The sequence below is a fragment of the Hypanus sabinus genome, chromosome 12 (assembly GCF_030144855.1).
Source record: "Hypanus sabinus isolate sHypSab1 chromosome 12, sHypSab1.hap1, whole genome shotgun sequence".
Taxonomy (NCBI): Eukaryota; Metazoa; Chordata; class Chondrichthyes; order Myliobatiformes; family Dasyatidae; genus Hypanus; species Hypanus sabinus.
Genome location: NC_082717.1, coordinates 19677335 through 19702614, shown reverse-complemented (window position 1 = coordinate 19702614; position 25280 = coordinate 19677335). Strand labels below are relative to the sequence as shown.

General features: G+C 42.4%; 1 protein-coding gene across 3 annotated transcripts in view; it reads left to right on the top strand.

Annotated features, from left to right (window-relative positions):
* Positions 1-25007, top strand: part of ltbp1 (latent transforming growth factor beta binding protein 1) — a 416523-nt gene extending 391516 nt beyond the window's left edge. For all 3 annotated transcript variants that reach the window (XM_059985624.1, XM_059985626.1, XM_059985625.1), the window contains 3 exons: positions 10418-10579; positions 20482-20631; positions 23878-25007. In XM_059985624.1, coding sequence (XP_059841607.1) covers positions 10418-10579; positions 20482-20631; positions 23878-24047 — 482 coding nt within the window. In that variant the 3' untranslated portion in view covers positions 24048-25007. The remainder of the gene's footprint in view (positions 1-10417; positions 10580-20481; positions 20632-23877) is intronic.
* The last annotated feature ends 273 nt before the right edge of the window (positions 25008-25280 follow it).

The following is a 25280-nucleotide window of genomic DNA, read 5'->3' as shown; positions in this document are numbered from 1 at the left end:
ACCACAACTGAAGGCAATACTGCAGCCTAACTGGAGTTTTATAAAGCCACAACTTTGTGTGGTGTGTGGAACACCACTAATCACAGACCTGCAACTAGAATATGTCCCGTCGACCATTGCTCTCTGCACTCTATGGGCAATCGAATTCTAAATCCAAACAGCAAATCACTGTGGATCCCATGCATCTTAATCCTAATCTTCCATGAGGGACCTTGTCAACGCCTTGCCAAAATTGGAGCAGGCAAAATCCACAGTTCTACCTTCATCAATCACTTTCGTCACCTTCTTGTAAAACAGTCAAATTAATCAGATAGAGCTTGCTCCGTACAAACCCATGCTGACTGTCCCTAATTAGACATCGTTTTCCAAATGATCATAAATCCTATCCATAGGATTCCTCTCCAGTAACTTCCCTACCACTGATGTGAATCTCACCGGTCTGTAGTTTCCAGAATTATTATTTCCCTTCTTAAAAAAAAATTAAACAAATTAGCCACCTGTGCCTAGAGAGGACACAAAGATATTGGTCAAGTCCCCAGCAATCTTATCTTTTGCCTCTCCTAATAACCTGGGCACTTATCCACCTTAATGTTCTTTAAGAGATGCCATGTAACCTCCTCCTTTATCTCGAAATGCCCTAGAATATTAGGACGCTCTGTACTGACTCCTTTATTCTCCATTTCCTCCTCCTTGGTAAATACTGATGTAAGTGCTCACTTAGGAATTCACACACAACCTTCATCTTCAAACAAGTGTTCTCCCTTTGTCTTTGAGTGGCCCTACCCACTCCTGCACGATCTAACTTCTTGCTCTTGATGTATGTGTAGGATGTCTTGGGTTTTATTTAATCCTGCTTGCCAAGGATTTTTAGGGCCCCTCCTGGCTTTTCTAATTCCGTTCTTGAGTTCCTTCCACACTTCTTTATAATCCACAAAGTCTGTTTCATTACTTAAACTTTATATGTGCTTCCTTTTTCTTTTTCAATAAATTCACCTCCTCTCTCAACATCCAAGATTCCCTTATCTTGCCATCCTTGTCTTTCTTTCTTGTTGGAGCATACCCATCCTGTGCTCTGTGCAGTTGGTCTTTAAACACCCTCCGTATATCAGATATGGTCTTGTCCCAAAAACCACTGTTCCCAATGAACTTTCCCTAGTCCTTATTTAATACTCTTGTAATTTGCTGTGCTCTAATTTATGCTTTCCCACAAGGTCCATACTTGTCCTTATCTATAGCTGTCTTAAAATTTTAGGTGATGTGATCACTGTTCCCTAATTGCTCTCCTACCAAAAGATAGTCATCAGGCACGTTATCCACACCAAGTCCAGTATTTCAATATGCAGGTAGATTGGAAAAATCAGGTTGGTGTGGATCCCAAGAGAGAGCATTTGTAGAGTTCTTGCAAGATGGCTTTTAGAGCAGCTGTGGTTGAGCACACTAGGAGAATGGTTACTGGACTGTGTAATGACCCAGATGTGATTAGGGAGCTTAAGGTAAAGGAATCCTTAGGAGACAGTGATCATAATGTGATAGAATGCAGCCTGCAATTTGAGAAGGAGAAAGTAAAGTCAGATGTGTCAGTATTAGATTAGAGTACAGGGAATTACAGAGGCATGGCCAAAATTGTTTGGAAGAGGACTCTAGCTAATATTAAAGAGGACACCAAAGGTATTTTCAGATTCTGTACATAAAGATTTAAGAAGAGACACAAATGGATATTAGAATTCACCCTGCAGTTTGAGAGGGAGAAGATAAAGTTAGATGTATCAGAATTAGAGCAGAGGAAAGGGAATTACAGAGGTACGAGAGAGGAGCTGGTCAAAGTTGATTGGAATGGGACAGTAGCAGGGATGGCAGCAGAGCAGCCTATGCTGGAGTTTCTGGGAACAACTCAGCATAGATACATCCCAATGATGAAAAAGTATTCTAAATGGAAAAAGAGGCAACTGTGACTGATAAGGGAAGTCAAGCATAGCATAAAAGCAAAAAAGAGGATATACAATATAGCAAATGTTAATGAAAAGTTAGAGGACTGGGAAGCTTTTAAAGACCAATAGAAGGCAAATAAAAACCCATAAGGAAAGAAAAGGTGAAATATGAAGGCAATCTAAGCTAGCCAATAATATCAAAGAGAATACCAAACGTTGTTTCAGAATTTATATATATGGGTAAAAGAGAAGTGAGAATGAATACTGGACCACTGGAAAATGATGCTGGAGAGGTAATAATGGGGGAGAAAGAACTTAATAAGTATTTTGCATTAGTCTTCACTGTGGAAGATGCTACCAGTATGTCAGAATTTCAAGTGTTAGGAGGCACAAGTGAGTGCAATTACTATTACTAAGGAGAATGTACGTGGGAAGCTGAAAGGTCTGAAGGTAGATATGTCACGTGGATCAGGCGGATTACATCCCAGGATTATGAAAGAGGTGGTTGAATAGATTGTGGAGGCATAGTAATGATCTTTTAGTAATCACTAATTTCTGGAATGGAAAATTATAAATGTCATTTCACTCTTTAAGAAGGGAGGGAGGCAGAAGGAAGGAAATTATAGGCCAGTTAACCTGACTTCAGCGGTTGGGAAGATGTTGGAGTCCATTATTAAGGATGGGGTTTCAGGATACTTGGAGGCACATGGTAAAATAGGCCAAAGTCAGTATGGTCTCCTTAAGGTGAAATCTTGTCTGACAAATCTGTTGGGATTCTTTGAGGAAATAACAGGTAGGATAGACAAGAATGAGAAATTATTGAGGGTAAGAACCAATTCTACCAGAAGTAGGATGTTGTTTACTTGGATTTTCAGAAGACCTGAAGGCGATGCTTATGAGGCTGCTTAACAACATAAGAGCTCATGGTATTACAGGAAAGGGGCTAACATGGATAGAAGATTTTCTGACTAGTAAGAGGCAAATAGGAATAAAGGGAGCCTTTTCTGGTTGGCTGATAGAGATTAATGGTGTTCAACAGGGATCGGGGTTTGGATCACTTCTTTTCACGTTATATGTTAATGATTTGGATTTCAGAATTGATGGCTTTATACCCAAGTTTGCAGATGATATGAAGTTTGGTGGACAGGCAAGTAGCTTTGAGGGATCAGAGAGTCTGCAGAAGCACTTTGACAGATTGGGAGAATGGGCAGAGAGGTGCCAGATGGAATATAGTGTAGGGAAGTCTATGGCCGTGCACTTTTCAGAAGGAATAAAGGTGTAGACTATTTTCTGAATGGGGAGGAAATTCAAAAATCTTAAGTACAAAGGAACCTGGGAGTCCTTGTGCAGGATCCTTTAACAGTTAGTTTACCGGTTAAGTCGGTGGTAAGGAAGGCAAATGGAATGTTAGCATTCATTTCAAGAAGACTAGTATATAAAGGCAAGGGTATAATGCTGAGGCTTTATAAGACATTGGTCAGACTGCACTTGGAATATTGTGAGCGGTTTTGTGCCCCTTGCCTAAGAAAATATATGCTAACATTGGGGATAGTGCAGAGAAGGTTCACGAGAATGATTCCTGGAATGAAAGGGTTAACATACGAGGAGCATTTCATAGTTCTGTGCCTGTACGCACTACAGTTTAGGAGAATGAAGGAGGAATCTCATTGAAACATAGTACATATTGAAAAGCCGAGATAGAGTGGATGTGGTGACGGTGTTTCCCGTAGTGAGGGTGGCTTGGACCAGAGGGCACAGCCTCAGAATAGAGGGACATTACAGGCAGTCCCCGGGTTACGTACGAGTTCCGTTCCTGAGTCCGTCTTTAAGTCGGATTTGTACAAAAGTCAGAACAAGTACATCTGGTATTATTTAGCATCAGTCAAATGTTTGTCTTGGTATATACTTTATATTTTACCTTTCTATGCATATAAAACACTTAAGAAACGTGTGTATTCCAATAATTAAATCACTGCGTTGCTTAATAATAATTGTAGCTTTCATCGGGGCAGGGCCTTTCACATGCTCCATTATTCTCACTTTATCCGTTATCCTTTAAAATTGTTCCGATCATTGACCGACTGTAGCCTAACACTTTTCCAGTGACCGATGGTGTTTCACCTCTTTCCAAACGCTTTATTATTTCCACTTTATTTTCAATTGCGATGGCTTCCTGTCAATGGAACAGAAACACTGCCGGTGGCGGCTCCCAACCTTTGCCGGCTCCCAAGGTCCGCTGGGTCCTAAGGACCACCGCACTGAGACAGGCTAAACGGGACAAGTGGGGGCTGTGCTGTGTTTGGCTATTTGATCATTCACAATATTCCGCGTGGGTATTTAAACTGGAGGCAGCAGTGTTTTTTTTTACGAGGTTGAGTTGCAAGCTTGACGTCAATGCAGCACAGATGGTACGGGAGTCACTGGATCAACATCAACCCGGCACTGGAGTAGTCTATCACTGGATCGAACTCGGGAAACTCTGTTCTCCAGCCCGGCACTGATCTCACTGCGCCACCAGCTGACTGAAACGGGGGGGGGGGGGGGGGCGCGCAGGCGGTGTCATGGTGAATCTTACTAAGAAAAATTTAAGCCAAATACAAAGTTAAACACTCAACACAGTGCCAACAGCAACAACTTAAAATGGTGGACGGCATTCTCCTTCCTCAGTTCATAAGTACGAGTTGTCCATAAGTCGGACGTTTGTAACTCAGGGACTACCTGTACTTAGATCAGAGGTAAGGGGGTACTATGTTGAACCTGTGGAATTCATTGCCACAGACACCTTTGGAGGCCAAGTCATTGGTTACTATGTATTTATAGCGGAGGTTAATAGGTTCTTGATGAGTAAGGGTGTCACAGGTTACGGTGAGAAGGCAGGAGAGGGGGTAATGAATCAGCCATGATGGAATGGCAGAGCAGATATGGTAGGATGAAGGTTCTAAATCTGCTCCTATGTCTTATGGTCTTAACTAGAGACAAAAATGTTTCCAATTGCACTTTACACTATAAAAATTCTATTTTACAGAGCTTGAGATATAAATTGAGGTTTTAAAGAACTTAGATGCCTGGAGTCAGTGTTAATTAGATAACTGTATGAATGTGATTTCTGTTCTAACACCAATATTGTTGACCATTAATTGCCCCCTGAGGTGATCATTCAAGTTATTGATGATTCAGATTCAGATTCAGTTTATTGTCATTTAGAAACCACAAATGCAATGCAGTTAAAAAATGAGACAACATTCCTCCAGAATGATAACACAAAAGCACACGACAAAACAGACCACACAAGAAAAACCACATAACGTTGGTAATCCCCAATCCAGAGTCCGGAGAGGCTGCTGCGTATCAATATCGCGCTACCATCTTAGCATGTTCCCCAGAAAGGAACTCCAAACCCATCAGACAAAACAAGACTACCCAGACACACCAAGTCAAGAGACCCAACAAACCAAAAACCTACACAAAACCACATAGTTATAGTTAACAGTTAGTTGCAACAGTGCAGACAATACCATAATTAATAAAAGGCTATCTGCCAAAAACCACATAACTTAACATATAGTTCCAACAGTGCAAAGCAATACCATAATCTGATAAAGAGCAGACCATGGGCACGGTAAAAAAAAATCTCAAAGTCCCGACAGCCCATCATCTCACACAGACAGCAGAAGGAAGAAAAACTCTTCCTGCCATGAACCTCCAGCGCCACAACCTTGCCGATACAGCCCCCTGGAAGCACCCGACCACAGCCAACTCTGAGTCCGTCCGAAAACTTCGAGCCTCCGACCAGCCCACCGACACCGAGCACTGAGCACCATCTCTGCCGAGCGATTCAACCCCGGCCCTGGCCGCCAAGGAACAGGCAAAGCCAAGGATTCGGGGCCTTCCTCCCGGAGATTTTCCGATCGCACAGTAGCAGCGGCAGCGAAACAAGCATTTCAAAAGTTTCACCGGATGTTCCTCCGTGCTTCACCCGTCCGTCTCCATCAAATCAGGATTGTGCATGGCATCCTACTTGACAGATCACAGATATTTATTTTGAAGTGGTCGCTGTGCGCTGCTGCGTCGTGCCGCCATCTTAGATAGTCAGTCTTAGGTGAAATAACAGTGGGCTCCATGTTTCCCATGTTTGATGAGTATATTAAAGTAGTGAGTTGTCCAAATATTCAGACAAAACTCTAGGTTTAACAAGGTCTGAAATATGAGGAGGTCCAGTTGTCTGTAAGAATAAAGCCCCACAGAAGAGTTGATGAAGAGTGCCAGATTCTGGCATGGTGGATACCTTGGAAATGTTAGTTGCTGGTGGGTAGGCTCCTGATGGGTGTTTGTGTGGGAATGGGCTGCTCAAGGCGATAGTCCAAGGATCCACAGTCAGATGAATCAGAGCTGCAGTTTTCTGCAGTCTGTTTGTTTCTGAAGAGCATCGTGCCACAGAGAGTGGCCTGCGTAACTTTGGTGCAGACATGGAGAGGGTTGAGGCAAGTATGGTTGGAGGGAGCTCATTGTACAACAGGTCATCCAGTTGTGATGTTATGTGTCTGATCTCACTCCCGGCAGGTAAGGGCTGGAACAGCTGCTGAGTCCGCTGTGTCTCAGGTGCTGTGGCAATGCCCCTATCGAGCTCAAAACTCTGGGAAAGAGGAGTCATTCATCTTATTTCTTTTAGTTCTCACTAAATGTTACTTTCCATTTGATGTAGAAACTTGATTGTGTAATTATCCAGCAATGTGGAACATTCTCTCTGATTAGGGTGGTGAACAGGCCAGGTCCTACACATGGAAGTGTAACTGAAAGTTGCCACGTGTGTACAGATTTCAGAGTGTGCACTCCAACTGCCCCCTAGTGATTACTCTAATCCACACTTTTGCCTTCCCTTACAGTCAGTGGAAAATAACGTGTGCCAAACGAGAGATTTTACCTCCATTGCAACAGAATTAATGCTGATGTTGAAGTTTTGCAGATATAGCTACCCCACAAAATTTAACAGGTTCCTCTGGCTTCTACATGACCAAGACTGACAGCTGGAGAAAGGAAAGGCTTGTAGGCTTCAGGTTATTTTGTCCTTTAGCCTTACTTTCCCGCAAGATAAGAGCAGCATTAGCATATGACAACTGGGAGTTGAACAGCGAGGGTACGACTGCTCAGTGGGCTAGATGGCAGTCGCACAATAGGAAGCGAAAGGAGTTCGTGCATGAGTTTGCTGACCCTTCATCATAACGGTTTTCCTCTCTTCCAGAAATTGCCTGGTTGTCTGGCTTCCTGAGCGCTTCTAGTATTCTTGTCAACGGGGAGTAGCGTTAGTAAATAAAACATAAGTTAGAACTGAATTAAGGTTGGTGAAAGTCAAGTAACACTGTAAACCTGGAGGGAACATGAAAGGCGTGTATGAATAGTAGCTGGGTAGCTTGGTGCTCCTGCTCTTGTAAAATCATATGACTCAGAGGTGATTATGAGCTTAGCCCAGAGAGTGTATTTATAATGCCAGCTTGTACATGGTGTCTTACAAAACCCACTGCTGTTTTTATTTCTCATGAATGCAGCAGTGCATGACAATCTGCAATCTTTGAATCACTTCACGTTTTAATCCTCTCATGGGATCTGGGCATCACTGCCAAAGCCAGTGTTTATTCTTAACCCAAGGTGCCCTTGAGAAAGTGGTGGTGAGCTAACTTCTTGAACTGTCGCAGTGCTTTCAGTGAAGGTGCCATCTGACTGCTATTGGGCAGGGAGTTCCAGCACTTCAACCCAGTGATGACAAAGAACCCACAATATATTTCCAAGTCAAGATAGTACGCAACTTTACGTAATTTGTGACTGAAATTGCTGAAGCACCACATGATGGAAGTCAGAGGTCTGGAGCTGCAATGAAGAAGCCTAGACAGACAGACTGCTCTGCACTTTGTACAATGGCTGGAGTGGGCCAGTGATGAAGGCAATAACTCTGTGAACCTATGAGCATTTTCCAGGACTGGGAAGGATGCCAGTCGAAAGAGAACTGCTTTATCCTGAATGATATTGAGGTTCCTGAGAGAATGTATTCATCTAGACAAGTGGGGAGTATTTCATCACAATGACTTATTTCATGTTGAGGGAGAGCGAGTTGGTTTATTTATCTTTAATGTGTGTGTACTGCCAACATGCCAATCTCTTCCATTTTGAAACGTTCCCCTTATTCATCTGGGTTTATGTTCTCCGCGTTTTTCCTTGGTTTCAATCAATTCCATGCAACCGCTTAGCAGCCCTGATTTGACATGAAAGTAGGTTCACAGAGTTAATGGTTGCTGCCTGAGCTTATGCTTTCTGGAAAATGCTCGAGAGACGATTCAGGATATTTGGGTGATGGACATGTCACAAACCAAACCTGGGAAAATCACATGTCTCTGGCATAGAAGCAAACCAGAAAACTGACACATAATCGAACAATTAAGAATCAAGCCTTGCAGAAAGCTTGGGATCATTGCAAGTTTACATCCAGGAGACCACTGGATTGAGACAGAGCCCTCCAGCCTAATTCAACCTAGTAAGCAGCCAAGTTTTTATATATAATGAGCGCTTCCCCCATCTTTTCAAGCAGTGAGTTCCAAACTCCCACTTACAAACCTTTTCTTCATGTCTGCTTAAATCCTCCTCCTGGTTAATTTGAATTTATACCCCCTGTTTTCTCATCCCCAATTTATTTAACTGCCCTTGGACTAATCACACCCCCACAACTGCTAAAACCACTTATCTATTCTCAAGTGCTTTAGCTACTCAGGATTAAATTCCATTTGTCATTTTTTTTTCTGTTTAACTGACCAGCCGATTTCTACCTTTGCCCCTCACTATCAATCTCATTGCCAATTTTTGGAAAGAAATGTATACATAAAAGGTGGTGAGCATTTGAGACTCAAATGGCAACTGATGCCAGATCATTATTTATATATTTATTATTATATTAAATTAATTCTGTCATTTTCCTTTTAAATTACATAAAATTGGGACTCGGTTCAGAATGGCATTTTGACTTAAGCCCTAGCACTTTCTTCTACACTCAGTACATACACAACCCCTATTCTGAAAATGTTGACTTCTCTGTGAACTCTTCACTTTTTCTTTTCAATTTAGAAACTTCAGCTTTGGGCAATTTATGTTTGAAGGCTTCCATTAATCATGGCTTTCAGCTCACCATTCTGCAATCTGCAAGGGTGTTGCATCAATGCCAGCCTAAACTAAGTCTAATTATTACTTTTTTTTCCTCAGCTCAAGCTGGTAAAACCTGGGATATGGGCTTAGCCAAACTACACTCATTTCTCAAACGCTGGGAACTTCTGGACTATTCCAGTGGTGTTCAGTGTTGTGGCTTTCTGGAGATTTACATAGATATTGCTGTGTAACCATAACTATTTAATGCAATTGTGTAGTGAATTTGGGATGACTCCTGTTGTAGATATTATTATTGGGACAATGTATACCCTGTCCATGTTCCAAAGTCTTCCAGTTTTCTCTTTTAATTCAGCATATTTCTAATAATTTTCACTTACTGGTTTCTGTATATTATGTGTGTTTGGAATGGCTATATATATTTAGTAAGTTGATCTTGCTTATTTATCCTGTATTATTATTATATCCTATGGATTATCCTATCTGTAATATAATTTGTAGGACTGACTCTAAAACTAGGTCAGGCTTGTATTTATAATAAGGTATGTATTTTTATGAGTTTGTATTTTAAGGGTAAGATTTTGGCAAGGATGTTTGCTATGTGATCGTGCCTGTGTAAGTAATCAGATTGAGTTAACCTGCTGCAGCATCTTGTAAAGTGCTATATTGTTTCTGGTTCCTCTTGGCATTTTATGCATTTATTGTCTTGAAATTTGTTGGTCCTTTATTATGTATTTTGATACATTTTATGCTAACCACCTGGTGCTGTATTGCCACAAGGGACTCTTCTGTTTCTGGGAAGAGGTCACCAAATCTGAGCCAGGGGCTTGACATTTCCTTGTCAATATCTAGTCTGCTCAGATCATGGGAATGTCTTCCATGGAGGGTCATGATCTTCCATGAACAGTCTCTTTCTTCTACAGTGATAATTTCTTCAATTTTCTGGGTTGTGCTTTCATTAACGTTTAGTGGTGTGTTCTTAGCAGAATTGGTTCTGCTCACTTGGAGTGCTGAATCCTGTTTTCATTGATGAAAATATATCCTTAGAAATTTTATCTGACTGTTGTGTAGATGTTTTCTGCCAGTTATTCCTCTCCTTTCTCTGTCCTAGGCAGTGTTAATCTAAGTGCATTTGAATGTGCATAATGTTTTCTAAAATGTGTCATTTCAGTTCTTGTTTTTCTTTGTAAGTTTTTCAGAGCGGTTTCGGACCAAGATATTATGCTAAAAGAATATATTAATATGGGTTTATTGCCTTATTATTATTGATATTATTATTATGTTCCCTGTATCTGCAGTGATTTGCCTCTGGATTATCCTGACAGTGCTTTTATTCTTTACTGCAGATGACTATGCCCATCTCTGTAATCTCCCTGTTCATGGGAGATGGCGCGAATATGGTCAAGATGCATTGAAGCCTTTCCAGCCTGACTATTCCATTACCGCACCTGAGCTTGACTCGGAGAAGCCACTAACAGAACATCTCCCGCTTTTTGTAGAAGAAGGCTGTAAGTTGAATTCTTCTCACACTGGAGATAACTTTATTCTGTTTTACTTTGCAAAAGAAGGCACTGCAAACGTTTAAATTGAATTTAAAATAATCTAAGGTCTAGAGTTAAGGAAAGAATAATGAGATCTTGAGGCCGTTTGTGTTGCAGAGTAGGATCAAGGACAGTGGCTGTTGTGATGCTGTGTAGATGAATTGAATGTGCATGTGATAGGATTGGCAAAACAATGTAAAAATTCTGAGTTCAGGTTTGAATCTCAGTCAGCATTATTCTTCCCAAGAGTCTGTCTACGTCAGTCTTAAACATATCCATAGACTCTGCTTCCACCGTGCTTTAGGGATGAGTTCCAAAAACTCGTGACTTCCTCATCTGTTTGAAAATGAGTCTCCCCTGTTTGTAAACAGTTGTCCCCTAGTCTCAGATTCACACATGAGGAAAATTTCTCTCCACATCTGCGTTGTCTTAAAAACCACGCTTATATGTTTTAATCAATGCATTTCTCACTCTTCCAAACTCTAGCGAAGTGGTGAGAGGTTACAGTGGGTGGATAGGAATATGGAATTGAGGGCAAACTCAGATCAGCCAGGATGAAGCCCGCTCAAAGCGGTCAAGAGGCTGGTCTGATTCATATGCTCAACTGAAGATTGGAAAAATATCTGCCTTCAACAATAGTCGGTCAAGGAAAGTAGAAATATTAGTCATTTAATCTGCTATGTGATCATTTGGAAATTCCACTAACGAGCAATGGCTCTCCTGGTGATGAAAGAAATATCCATTCATCAGGGCTCCAGCTTTCCACTCACTAGGTCCCAGTTCCTACTCATGCTCTCCATTCACTGGGCTCCAGTTCCAGCACTTCCTCTAAGTTCACAGAGGTTCACTGAAACATTACTGCACAACATCAATAATAAAAATGAATTATGATTGTGTTTAAGCATTAAGAAAAACTCATTGGATAGTCTGGGAGTTTTGATCATTAGGCATTATCAGGTGTGCCAGATTGATGACAACTAATATTTCTTCCTTCCTTATCGATGTCTTGGCCTACTATTTTTAAATGCAAAGATTTTTCCAATCTTCACATGAACAGTACTGCTGTGAAAGAAGACGGTTTAAAGACCAGAACCATGTAGTAAATCTCCTTGTGCAGTCCGAGGATGAGGTATGAATTGTGGCTGACTCCAACTCAAATCCTGAGGTCCATGATATGGAGTGAGGATAGAGCGAATCCCTTTATGCAGGAAGCACAGGGGGCTGGGAAAAGATAACACGAGAGTCTAATTTAAATGCTGGTGATTTAAATGCACTTTGAAACAAATTAAAAAAAATTTAAAAAGGTAAAAATAATAAATTAATTTCATTTGATAGGGATAAGTTACTTAAAATGTTAATATTTATTAAACAAAGTGGCAATACTAGCCACTTGTCTTTACCTCTCTGTTCAATAATAGACAGTAAGCAGCATTGCTAGTAGGGACATGGCCTCGCAGTCCTCGACCCTGACTTGTCAGAATGGGGCTTGTATATTCTCTCTCTGAACATGCTGGTTTCATCCAGGTGCCCTGCTTTGCTCCCAAATCTCAAAGATATGCTGGTTAGTAGGTTAATTATCCACTGTGAATTGCCCCTAGTGTATAGATGTGTGGCGGAGTCTGGAGGGGGGGGGGGGGGGGGTGAGCGGTCTGTTGAAGTAAAAGTGCAGTCAGTGAATGGAACTAATGTAGAAAGGTAAGCACTGGGTTAAAAGCTCTGATTCCATGCTGTTTGACTCTCTGACTCCATTTAAGTGACTGCTGAAGGAGACATGACTGGAGTAGATGTCGTGAAGTGTAGCCCGCCCTTCATCTCAGTATATTCATTGAAAGCTTTTGGTGTTGTTGGGGAGAGCAGGGGCAGAATAAGCAGTCACGAGCACTGTCACCTGACTCCAGCACACTCCAAGCTTCCTTGCAGAAGCACGCACATGCACAGGCCCCTCATCTAGGAAAGGATGTGCTGACATTGGAGAGGGTTCAGAGGAGATCTATGAAAATAATTCTGGGGTTGAAATACTTGTCATATGGAAAGCGTTTGATGGCCCTGGGCCTCTACTTGCTGGAATTCAGAAGAGTGAGGGGTGACCTCAACTGAAATGTGACGAATGGTGAAAGGCCTTGATTGAGTGGATATGGAGAGGATGTTTCCTGTTGTGGGAGAGTCTAGGACCTCAGAATAGAGGGACGTCCTTTTACAATGGAGATGAAGAGGAATGTCTTTAGCCAGAGAGTGGTGAATCTGTGGAACTTGTAGCCACAGATGACTTCAGAAGCCTAGTCATTGGGTACATTTAAGGCAGAGGTTGATAGATTCTTGATTAGTGAGGGCATCCAGGGAAACGAAGAGAAGACAGGAGATTGGGGCTGAGGGGAAAAATGGATCAGCTGCGATGAAATGGTGGAGCTGATCTGGTGGGCCAAATGGCCTAATTCTGCTCCTATATCTTATGGTCTTGTTTTGGAATGTGTTGATGTGAGCACCACAAGTGCTCTATGCAACAGGATACCCACCAGCTCAGAGGCTAATGAGGAGTGAGAGGGACTGTGTGGTGAGATGATTCAAGTCCAGATTAAGGTCCAACAAACAAAACCAAACTCTCTGTGTCGGAAGTGTCTATGCTTTTACAAAAGCTACCGGGTTTAAGCCTTAAATCCGACAGCAGCCTTTTACCACATCTGCTCAGTTTGTTAGTGATGAATGATGTGTACGGCAGATGAAATATGGGACACTGATAGCTTCCATCTGCTTCCATAGGAAGAAATTCATTTAATCTGTGTTCGTGTTCTTGTTTGTTGGGTGGCTGGTGACAGAGTGGGAAATATCTAAATCAACATAGATGTCACTAGCGCATCCATTCTCACTGTTGGGTGTAAAACAGACAAATGGGTTTGCCGAGCAACTGCAAGAATTTTCCTCCCAAGTTCTGTATCCCAGGTGAGAGGCCTAACCTCCAGAATTACTCTGGAAAGTCCAGGCAGTGAATGTCAATCACTACTGTTTGATTTTTGAAGGAAAACATACATAAATCTGTTGAAGAAATATGGGATTGCACCTCTGCACCATCCAAGTAGGTTGTACCAGTGGCCAAACATTTTAATTCCGATTCCCATTCCAGTTCTGTCTTGTTGATCCAACAAATGAAGTCATGGTGGTGGAGCAACACCGAATATTCTGTCTGCGTTTCCTCCAACCTGGTGGCATGAATGTTGATTTCTCCTTCTGGTGAACAAATTCTTCCACCCCCCCCTCCACCCCATTCCCCACTCCAACCTTTTACTTCTTCTCACCTGCCTATTACTTTCCCCAGGCCCCCTCCTCCTTCCCTTTCTCCTACTGTCCACTCTCCTCTCCTATCAGATCCTTTCTTCCCGTCTTTGACCCTTCCCATTCACCTGCTTCACCCATCACCTTCCAGCTAGCCTCTTTCCCCTCCCCCCCCACACTTTTATTCTGACATCTTCCTCCTTCCTTTCCAGTCCTGACAAGTGGTCTCAGCCCAAAACGTCGACTGTTTGTTCATTTGAATAGATGCTCCCTGGCCTGCTGAGTTCCTCCAGCATGTGTTGCTCTGGATTTCTGGCATCTCCAGACGTTCTCGTGTTTGGGATTTAATATGACTGACATTTGAGTGTGTTTTGGCTAACTTACTGTCTGTTTCTTTTTACTCAAAATTTAAAGGGCTCTGCCTATTTGTGTGGTAGTTGACAAATAACGGGAATGGAAAATCATGTGAAAAAATCAAAAGTATATCCAACAAAAATTAGCAACTCAGCACCACCTCCTCACTTTGCCCTCACAACCAAGCCTTGGTATCATTTTATAATTTCACGAGTAACCAAGTTGCAGACGACTTCACTCTTGTTAAAATAAACAGAACTCCATTTGGTATTTATAAAGAGAATTACACAGCTTTCTATCCAGTATCTGAAAAAAAAGAATGTTGGTCACATTTCTGGAGGTGGGAGATAACCCAGCAACGTGGATGGTCTCTACTGGAACTGTAACCTAACCTTCCCTTTTCTTTCTGCTGCATTTCTACGAATTGCTTTTCATCCTTCTACTAATGAAGGACTGCCAAAGGCCCAGAATCCTCAGTTCCAGCAGCTGTTAACCCAGCACCTGGCCCCCCCTCCGAGCTAAAGCCAGACCATTAACATGATGATTTAAGTCCACGATTTCTATTCTAATTTGCATGCCAAGTGACAATATATCCTGTAAGATGTTGGGCTTGATGTGCAGGCAGATGAGAAATTTCACTTAATGTTTCACTTTATCTTACGAAACAAGAATTGAGCCAAGACTGGAGAGAGTTGGGAGATGCAGAGATGATGATGTGCCATTACACAGGTAGCCAGTGCCATCTGGTGGTCACATGCAGGTCTAGTCCTTCGTTTCTGGAGGTGTGATGTCAAAAGCATTTACTTTATTGGTACACTCCAATCCTTGACAACTTTTGTCGGGTTGACTTGTCAAATTCAACCTGACAAAACAAAGTATAATCCTTTAGTTCAAGTTATAGAAACAAGATGAGTACAATACAGGAATGGGCCATTCAGCCCACAATGCTGTGTTGAACCAGTCAAAAAGCAACTTAAAAATATCCAAACACTAATCCTACACCATGTCCTTATCCCTCCATCTTCCTTACATCCACGTACCTATCCAAACGTCTCCTAAAAACCTCAAATTAATTTGCCAGGCAGTACAATGCAGGCATCCACAACTCTCTGAGTAAAAAAATTACCCCTCACATTCCCCTTAAACCTACCCCCTCTTAGCTTCAATGCATGCCCTCTGGTATTGCACATTTTAACCCCAGGAAACATATACTCTCTGTCCACTCTATCTAGGGTCTCATAATCTTGTGAACCTCTATCAGAACTCCCTTCAGCCTCTAATGCTCCAGAGAAAACAACCCAATAGCACATGTCCTCTAAACCAGGCAGCATCCTGGTAAACCTCTTCTGCCCCCTCACCATCTCTCCTGTAAAGAGGAGACCAGAACTGTACACAACACTCCAGATTTGGCCTAACCAGAGTTTTATGAAGTTGTAACATAACCTATTGATGTTTGAGCTCAGTGCCTCGACTAATAAAAAGCAAGCACTCCATAAGCCTTCTTAGCCACCTTATCGATCTGTGCAGCCACTTTCAAGGGGCTATGAACTTGGGTCCCAAGCTCTCTCTGCTCAGCAACACTGTTAACGACCTTGTATTTACCCTTCTGAGGTGCAATGCCTCACATCTATCTGGGTTAAATTCCATCTGCCATTTCTCTGCCCATATCTGCCACTGATCTGTATCATGCTGTATTCATTGCCAGTCTTCTACACTATCTACAACTCTGCCAACCTCGGTATCATCTACAAATTTACTAGCCCACGCATCTACATTTTCATCCAGGTCATTTATGTACATCACAAACAGCAGAGACCCCAGCGCAGATCCCTGTGAAACTCCACTACTTACCACTTTCAGCTCAACCTTCAACCACTACCCTTTGTCTTTTACGTGCAAGCCAGTTCTGAATCCAAACAGCAAATTCGCCGCAGATCCCAAGCATCTTAACCTTCTGGATTAGTCTCCCATGAGGGACTTCATCAAACACCTTACTGAAATCCATGTAGACAACATCCACTGCCCTAACCTCATCAATCTCTCTTTTCACCTTGTCAAGATAATCAGTCAAGTTAGCAAAGCACAACCTGCCATGAACAAAGGCATGTTGGCTCTCCTAATTAGGCCACGGGTTTCCAAATGCTCATATATCCTATCCCTAACAATTCTCTCCAGCAGTTTCCCAACAACTTAAGTGAGACTCTGTGGTCTGTAGTTCTCAGGATTTTCCCTTGTTCCCTTTTTAGTGGTACAACATTAGCCACTCTACAGTCTTCCGGGACCTGGCCTGTGGCTAGAGAGGACACAAAGATACTGATCAAGGGCACGGCAATCTCATCTCTTGCCTCCTTCAATAACCTGAGGAAAATCCCATCAGGCCCTGAAAAGAGGGAGCAATTAATGTTTCAGGATGAAGAAATTTCATTGAATGAAAGAGTATTGCCCTGAAATATTAACTCTCATTCTCTCTCCACAGTTGATGTTGACCGGTTGAATATGTTACCAGTATTTTCTGTGCATGATTTGTATTTCCAGTACTTTCTGTTTCAAGATGTCCATTTGTGTTCTTTCTTTGGATTGCTTCCTGTACAGAACCTGATTAATCAATCATTTCCAATATCAGGATCAATGAATATCAGGGGTGACCTCCTTCTGCCCTCGTGGAGCTTGAAAAGGAGAGTGAGGATAGTAACACCTGTAAATAGCTGGTCAGGCAACATCTATGGAAAGGAATAAACAGTATTACTCCCGAAGTATTATCTCCACAAAACTGGGACTTCTGTTCCTCTCAATCAGAATCGGTTCTGACTTTCTGCACTAACCTCAAAACAGATGTATTCTGGCTCCATCTTACTGTGAACAGAATGGTTGATGGTATTAAGACAGCTTCTTTCCCCGTGTTTGAATTTCTGAGTTTACGTGAGTGGATTTGCCCACTGCCTCATCCCAAGACCATTGCGTGTGAGTTATGCTTGCTTGAATTTTATGCCCAGAGGTCCTGGAATTTTTGAGAAATACATAACACTGATTTATGGAAATCTCAGCCTCATGGCTGCTGAATATGGAGAAAAAAAAATCAACTGGAAAGGCAGAGAGGTCCTTAAATTTCCACAGGGAGGCCAAATAAGCACACAACTTCCTCAACAACCTGTCTATTCAGCCACCTCATGAGACATCTCTTTCCCATGCATGGCATTCTCTGGAGCCCATATTGGGCTTTTTGACCATCTCAAGTGCCACAGAACCGGAGGAAAAGCAAATCATCTTCAATCCCAATGGACTGCCCTGGAGGTAGAAGACGTACGCTGAATTGTGTTTCTGAAATTCGTCCCAATATAGTCAATTAAATTGTATTTCAGAGGCAGACGGGATTGTATAGTGTGTTTATTACCATCAAAAAAGGATGGATATTGATGTAGTTAAATTATAACCATACGTGGTCATGTAATATAGATAAATTTACTGCTATGAATTAAATTCGCTCAGGAACATAATAAAAATCGTATTTCATAGTTTGAAAAAATTGCTTCCTTTTGGAATGAATATTGTTATTGTTAGAGCAGGAAGAAGCCAAGAGTGGGACAGAGGGAGGGCGATGTTACAGCTGTTAGCTTCAATGCTGCCTTGTGTTTTTATTAGCAATTCACTCACTCGTGCCAGTTTTCCTTACATTAGTGCCTGGAAGGGAACAAATCATTCCGAGTTCTTAGTCTGTCGCCAATAGATGGCTTCCATTGCTGCAGTTACACAGCTGAAATTGACCAGCTGTGATCTGGCTCCCAGTGCCCACGTACCTGCCACCAAGATGGTATTTCATTGCCAAAGATTAGGCTTACTTAGTGAAACAAGGCAAGAGAGAAAAGCTTGCTGTGTATGAGACTGCTCAAAATTGTATCAAGATTCAATATTCAAGATTGTTTAATGACCTTTTTGGTACACAAGTTTAAAGGAGAGCAAAATAAACACAATAATAATGGGTAAGGTCAGGAGTCACGAAGACTGTTGACTTTCCACCCCCAGTGGGTCATTGGGGTTGGAGGTCTGTGCAAATGCAGAAGTCTATAAGACCATATGACATAGGAGCAGAATTAGGCCATTCATCCCATCAAGTCTACTCTGCTATTCCATCATGGCTGATCCCAGATCCCACTCAACTCTGTATGCCTGACCGATCAGGAAACTATCAACTTCCACCTTAAAAGTACCCACAAACTTGGCCTCCACCATAGTCTGTGACAGAGCAATCAACAGATTCACTACTCTCTAGTGAAAGAATTCCTCCTTATCTCTGTTCTAAAAAGTCACCTCTCAATTTTGAGGCTGTGCTCTCTAGTTCTGGATACCCTCACCATTGGAAATATCCTCTCCACATCCACCCTATCTAGTCCTTTCAACATTCGGTAGGTTTCAATGAGATCCCCACACATTCTTCTAAATTTCAGTGAGTACAGGCCCAAAGTCATAGTCTGTACAAGAGTGGAGTAGAAGCCCAAAGGTCAAACTCAGCAAGGTCCAGATGACAAGGCCGAAGGTCAAAAAACCAAAGTAGGAGGTCCGAAGGAGTCGTGAAAGCCAGGGCCGCTGGGGTCAGAGGTCTGTGCAAGTCAGGAAGTCGAGGCCCGAAAGTCAAACCAGTGATTGGTGTCCTGGGGTGAGGTCCGAAGCCTGTGCGTCTGAGAATCCAGAGACAAGGACTGGAGGCCCAGGGGTGGCCTGTCCTAGAATGGAAGCCTGTTTGGGTGGGTGGGTGAGGGGAGTGGGAAAGGGGTTTGTTTTGCTGTTGAGGGGGTGGGAAAGGGGCTTGTTTTGCATTTGTTATCTTGTTTTTTTTGCTGTTGTTGTTGTTGCTTGTGCTGTTCTGTGGAACACTGTGGGCATGCTATGCTGCCACTGGAATGTGCAGCAATACTCGTGGGCTGCCCCCGGCTCATTGTTGGGTGTGAAGGTTGTTAACACAAATGATGCATTTCACTTTATGTTTGAGTTAAATGTGAAAAGTAAATGTGAATCTGATTCTGACATCAATGTGGCTTGAACCAGGACAGGTGATGTTCATTTCTAAGAACTTGAAGCTCTCATCCCTCTTAACCTCACACAGTTGATGCAGACAGGAGCATGTACACCGCTTACCCTCCTGAAGATACTGACTCCGAAGGAAAGGTTGCTGTCAAGACACCCTGTCACTAGGTCACTAAGCTCTCTCTCCTTCCTGGCCTCCCAGTCACCATCATCTGTGACATTTGCGGAGGAATTACACTGGGTTTCCTCATCTACGTTACGGCTGTAGATTGTGAACAGTTAGGATCCCAACACCAATCCTTGAGGCACTCCATTAGTTATAGTCTCCTGACCTAAATATTAACAGTTCATTCCTATCGTCTGCTGTCTGTCCATGATTAATCTTCTCTCTATACCAGTACATTACCCCAAACTCATTGCTCTTAGTTTAATAATATCTTATTCCTCTATAGCCCAACTTCGGATATAAGAGTTATAGGTGAACATTATACTTTGGAATCAGCATGTTTTGAGATGACAGAGAACAGAATAAAGAACAGAATAAGGACAGGGCAAAGGTACTTGTGCAATGGAGCCGACATTATCAGAATCTAAATGTAAAAATGAGCTGCACAAATTCTGAGAAGCTTATAGCTTTCTGTCATTTTGAGGAGGTGCATAGTGGTTGGGCAAGATATTTGGGTACAGTAGCCATGGCAGCCTATCTATCCAGAGATAAATAGGATCATCACTATTATCATCATGTGTCGTGTTGGATCGTGTTTGTAATCATGTTCCATGACCATGATTGTTCTTGGCAAATTCTACAGAAATGGTTTTCTATTGCCTTCTTCTGGGTAGTTTCTTTACAAAATGGGTGATCCCAATCATTATCAATACTATTCATAGATTATCTGCCTCGCATAACCAGGACTTGTGATATACACCAGCTGCTCACACGGCCATCCGCCACCTGCTCCCATGGCTTCATGTGACCATGACCGGGGGTTAGGCAGGTGCTACACCTTGCCCAAGAGTGAACTGCAGGCTAGCAGAGGGAAGGAGCATGTTACACCTCCTACGGTAGCGACTTAGCTCCATCCTGCCATCCACGATGAATTGGCAACTCATCTAAAATAGCCACCTCTCATGAAGATCCTGATGAATTTGTCCACGAGAGTGCCTCGCAGCACTCCTGACTGCAAGTGGAGTTTCAGCCGTAGCTCACAATTTTGTTCACTATCTTCTAGATCCACTGGAGAGCTTTGAGGGACTGCAGGCAGAGGAATGCGGAATTCTGAATGGCTGTGAGAACGGGCGTTGTGTCCGGGTGCAGGAGGGCTACACTTGCGATTGTTACGATGGGTACCAGCTGGACATAACCAGGCTGGAATGCGTTGGTAAGTTCAGATGTAACAAGTAGAGCAGTTATTGCTCAATACGTAAGAAGACCATCCTATAATGTAGCCTCTGTTAGGGCCAAAGTGTGATAATTGAAACATTTGCCTCTGTTTTCTAAATTCTCCAACCTCCTCTCTCCTGCAATTGATTCTGACCTCATTAATTTGGCCAGCCACCAATATTGTTTTGTTTCTTCCATCCATCTGCTTATACAAAAGCCATTCTAATGTTCAGGCTCCTGCTAATTCAATCTGTTTAACTTGATAATATTTCTGGAGAAGACAACTCCTGATAGTGGCATGACCGAGCAATGAGAGCATTACGTAGAGTGGATCATGCACCTTAAGGAGACAGAGGCATAAGTTGACTAAAAAAATTCCATCAGTTCCATGTGTACTTTCGACTATAAGACATAGACATAGGAGCAGAATTAGGCCATTTGGCCCTTTGAGTTGCCACTGCTTTATAAGCAAGCCAGTGGAGCAGCTAAGTGTTACAATGCATTAAAGTTGGTTTTACATCTTGGGTTTGGGCAAAATGCTCCAGACGTAACCAGGTCACAGTGCGACATCCCCTATTTTGTATATATAGAACAGACAGATGATAAGGTCATTGTGTGCAATACTGAACTGTACTTGTGAAAGTTTGATGAGCTTCATTAGCTGATTTAATTTGGCACAACGTCATGGGCTGAAGTAAATAAGTTAATGAAGCTGCTGAACCTGAAGTACTGTTTCATGTCAGTGAGATTTGACTGCAATGCACACACAACACTGGAGGAACTCAGCAGGTCAGGCGGCACCTGCGGAAATGAATAAACACTTGGTCAAGAGGCCTTGTCAGGACGGGAAAGGAAGAGGGAAGATGCCAGAGTAAGAAGGTGGGGGGAAGGGATGCAGGACAAGCTTGAAGGCGATAGGTGAAGCCAGGTGGGTAGAGGAGGGGAGGATGAAGTAAGAAGCTGGGAGGTGATAGGTGGAAAAGGCGAAGGGCTGGGGAAAAAGGAATTCAATAGGAGAGGGGAGTGGACCATGGGAAAAAAAGAGGCAGGAGGAACACCAGGGACAGTGATTGGCAGGTGAGGAAAAGAGATAAAAGGCCAGAGTGTGGATTAGAAGAAGAGGGAAGGGAAAAGAATAAAAAATTTCTGGAAGAAGAAATCAATGTTCATGCTGTCAGATTAGAGGCTACTTAGATGTAAATAAGGTGTTGCTCTTTCAACCTGAGAGTAGCCTCATCATTGGCAGAAGAAGAGGGCATGGACTGACATGTCAGAATAGGAGTGGGGATAGGAATTAAGATGGTTAGCCACTGGGAAATTCTGCTTATAGCAGATGGAGCAGAGGTGCTCAATTAAGTGACCCCCCCAGTTTATGTCTGTCTCGCCAATGTAGAGGAGGCCACATCAGGAGCAGCAGATACAGTAGACAACCCCAAATGATTTACAGATGAAGTGTTGCTTTACTTGGCAGGACTGTTTGGGGACCTGAATGGAGGTGAGGGAGGAAAATAATGTGCAGGATGCAGCAGCTCATGCGATGGTAGATGAGGACGAGATTAACTCTATCCATGTTAAAATGGCAGGAAGACAGGGCGAGTATGGATGTCCAAAAAATGGAGATACGGGTGAGGGCAGCATCAAAGATGGAGGAAGGGAAGCCCCGCTTTATGAAGGAGGAGGACTCCTTTGATGTCTTGGAAAGGAAAGCCTCTCCCTGGAAACAGTTGCGGTGGAGACAAATGAACTGAGAAAAGGGAATAGCAGTTTTAAGGGAGACATGCTGGGAACAGATATAGTCAAGATAGCTGTGGGAATTGGCAGATTTATAAAAGATGTCAATAGACAGTTTGTCTCCAAAGATGGAGACAAAGAGGTCGAAGAAGGGCTGAGTGATGTTACAAATGGACCAAGTGAATTTAAGGCCAGGGTGGAAGTTGGAGACAAAGTTGATGAAATTGAGCTCAGCATTGGTGCATGAAGAAACACCAGTGCTGCTGTCTGTGTAATGCAGAAATGAATTTTGGCTTCTCTGATCTTGTGCATTAAGCACAAAGCGTTGCAGGACATGTTGTTGTACGGAGAAGTAGAATAAGTTGACTTTCTTCGTAACTAGACACTCAACAGTAAAAGCAGTGACTTACTTTAATGGGATGTCGTGCATCATATGGAGAAGCTTCAGTCTCACCTTGCCAAACCAGTGGTGTAAGATGGCGATAAAATCACTTTCACCCATTTCTGGGAGCCTCAACTAGTGAAGGATCTTATTGTATGACTGATTTACCAGGCTCTTGTAACGTAGATGCAATTTTCCCCCAAAGGTGTAAACAGCTTTCTTGTCAAACTGCTCAGTTATTACTGTGACAGAATTGATATCAAATGAAATCTGGCAAATTGGTATATTATTATGATTTGTAATGAGGCAGAGTGAAAAACTTGCCTTGCATCCAGCATTGCATTGTAACAGTGTGTTGTGGCAGTACAAGGTAAATCAGTAACGGAGTGCAGAGTAAAGTTTTACAGTTACTAAGAAAGCACAGTGCCGGTAGGTATTAAGGTGCAAGGTCATAACAAGGAAGATTGTGAGGTCAAGAGTCCATCTTATTACACTAGGGAACCTTCGGTAGTCTTAGAACAGTGCAAAGAGGGACACCCTTGAGCCTGGAATGTGTTTTTAGGCTTTTGCATCTTCTGCCCAGTGGAAGGGAGAGATGGGAGAATATCCAGGGTGGGCGGGGTCTTTGATCGTGTTGGCTGCTCTACTGAAGCAGTGAGGAGTGTTGACAGAGTCTGTGAAGGGGAGGCTGATTTCCGTAATGTGTTGAGCTGCGTCCACAACTCTCTGCAGGTTCAAGGGCAGAGTAGTTGCCATTCCAAGCCATTATGCACCCAGGTAGGATGTTTTATTTTATGGTGCATTGATAAAAATTGACAAAGGTCAAAGGGGACATGCCAATTTTTTCCTTTAACATCCCAAAGAAGGTAAAGGCGTTGATGAACTTTCTTGGCCGTGACATCAACGTGGCTGGACTAGGACAGGACGTTAGTGATGTTCACTCCTAGAAATATGAAGCTCTCAATCCTCAACCCTCTCGACCTCAGCATGTGGACTCCACCCCTCTCCCTGAAGTCAATGTTTAGTTGACATTAGTCAAGGTTGTTGTCATGATGACATGTCTCAACCCGCTCTGAGACTGGATCGCACATTTCTAACTCTCAGTGCTTCATTTTATTTCCTTTATTTCAGATGTGAATGAATGCACTGAGCTCAATGACAAAATGTCGTTGTGCCGGAATGCCAAATGCATCAACACTGATGGATCCTATAAGTGCGTGTGTCTGCCTGGCTATTCACCCTCAGAGCAACCCAACTATTGCGTAAACACAGAGACAGAGAAAGACTCTAAGCCGGAGTAACCAACGAGGAGACGAGACCATCAAAGCAAGCCCCATCACACTTCGCCAACAAGCAAAGAACGAACACTTGACCACGTTGCCTCTGCATCTCCAACTGGACCCTTTCGAAACATAAAAAGAGGAAAAGAACTGCCTGGTATGAAGAGTTTGTCATCAGTGGCTGCAGAAGGGGTGTAAAAATGAACATATAATTTTCTCAAGACGGGAAAATAAGCCCGATTCTGCCAGTGAACAGAAAGACCAAATGGATTCTTGTTACGCTTTTCTTTTTAGAATAAAAGAGAAAAGCATCTCAGTAAATTAATAGTAAGGACATTCAAAGCAAGAAAGCAAACTGTATTTACAGTCATTCACTCAAAATAGTATTTGTTATTAGCACACAGTTTACACAATGTATAACAGCGGTGAAAATATTTTGTATTACTGTTGTAGGCGTATTTGATAAAGTGCAGTATGTGTTATACTGCTTTGACTTTAGAGTTTTATGACAAATGTAAATTCTTGATAGCAACTTATAGTCCTTTTGTATGTTTTTTTTAAAAGAAAAAGTTGTGCTATTCTCTGTCTGGAACATTGGTCAGTGACAGTTTTTACCTTGTTCTGTGTCTGCCCTGTGGAGCAGGCATGTCATTGCCATAAGGTGTTTTTTTTCTAAAAGACGTTTTATACAACCACAAAGGTGTGAAGTTCCCAGTTATGTTCTCCACACATTATATACTGCACTACAACCACATTGTTCAAACTTGCCAGATCACAAAGCTGCTACAGAACAGCCGGAGAATACCTGATGTGTACATTTACACTGAAGAAAAAAAAAGAACCAGATTAATGTATTGTAATTTGTAAATTGAAAAAAATACACAAGCAGATAGCTCTTGTATGATCATCTTAATGCATATTAAGCTGTATTCTAAACCTCTGTAAAACTGATGAAATAAATCACTTTATGTAAGTGTACAATTTGCCCTCTCATGAAACAGTGAAAGTAGATGAATGTGAAAGAGATGTGTTTATTGAGGTACGCTGAGTGTGTTTTCATAGTTAGTGACTAGTTTTAGCCAAAATCCCTCCGTTTCACTTTAAATTTCCGCTCAGTCTCACTGTTCCAGATGTCCAATGTAGGTTCAAGGAACAACATCCCATCTTCAACTGATCCTTCTGGACTTTACCCTGAGTTCAGTCTGGAATTCCAGCCTATCTAAATCACTTTTAAAGCTCTTATAGCTTGCGTTC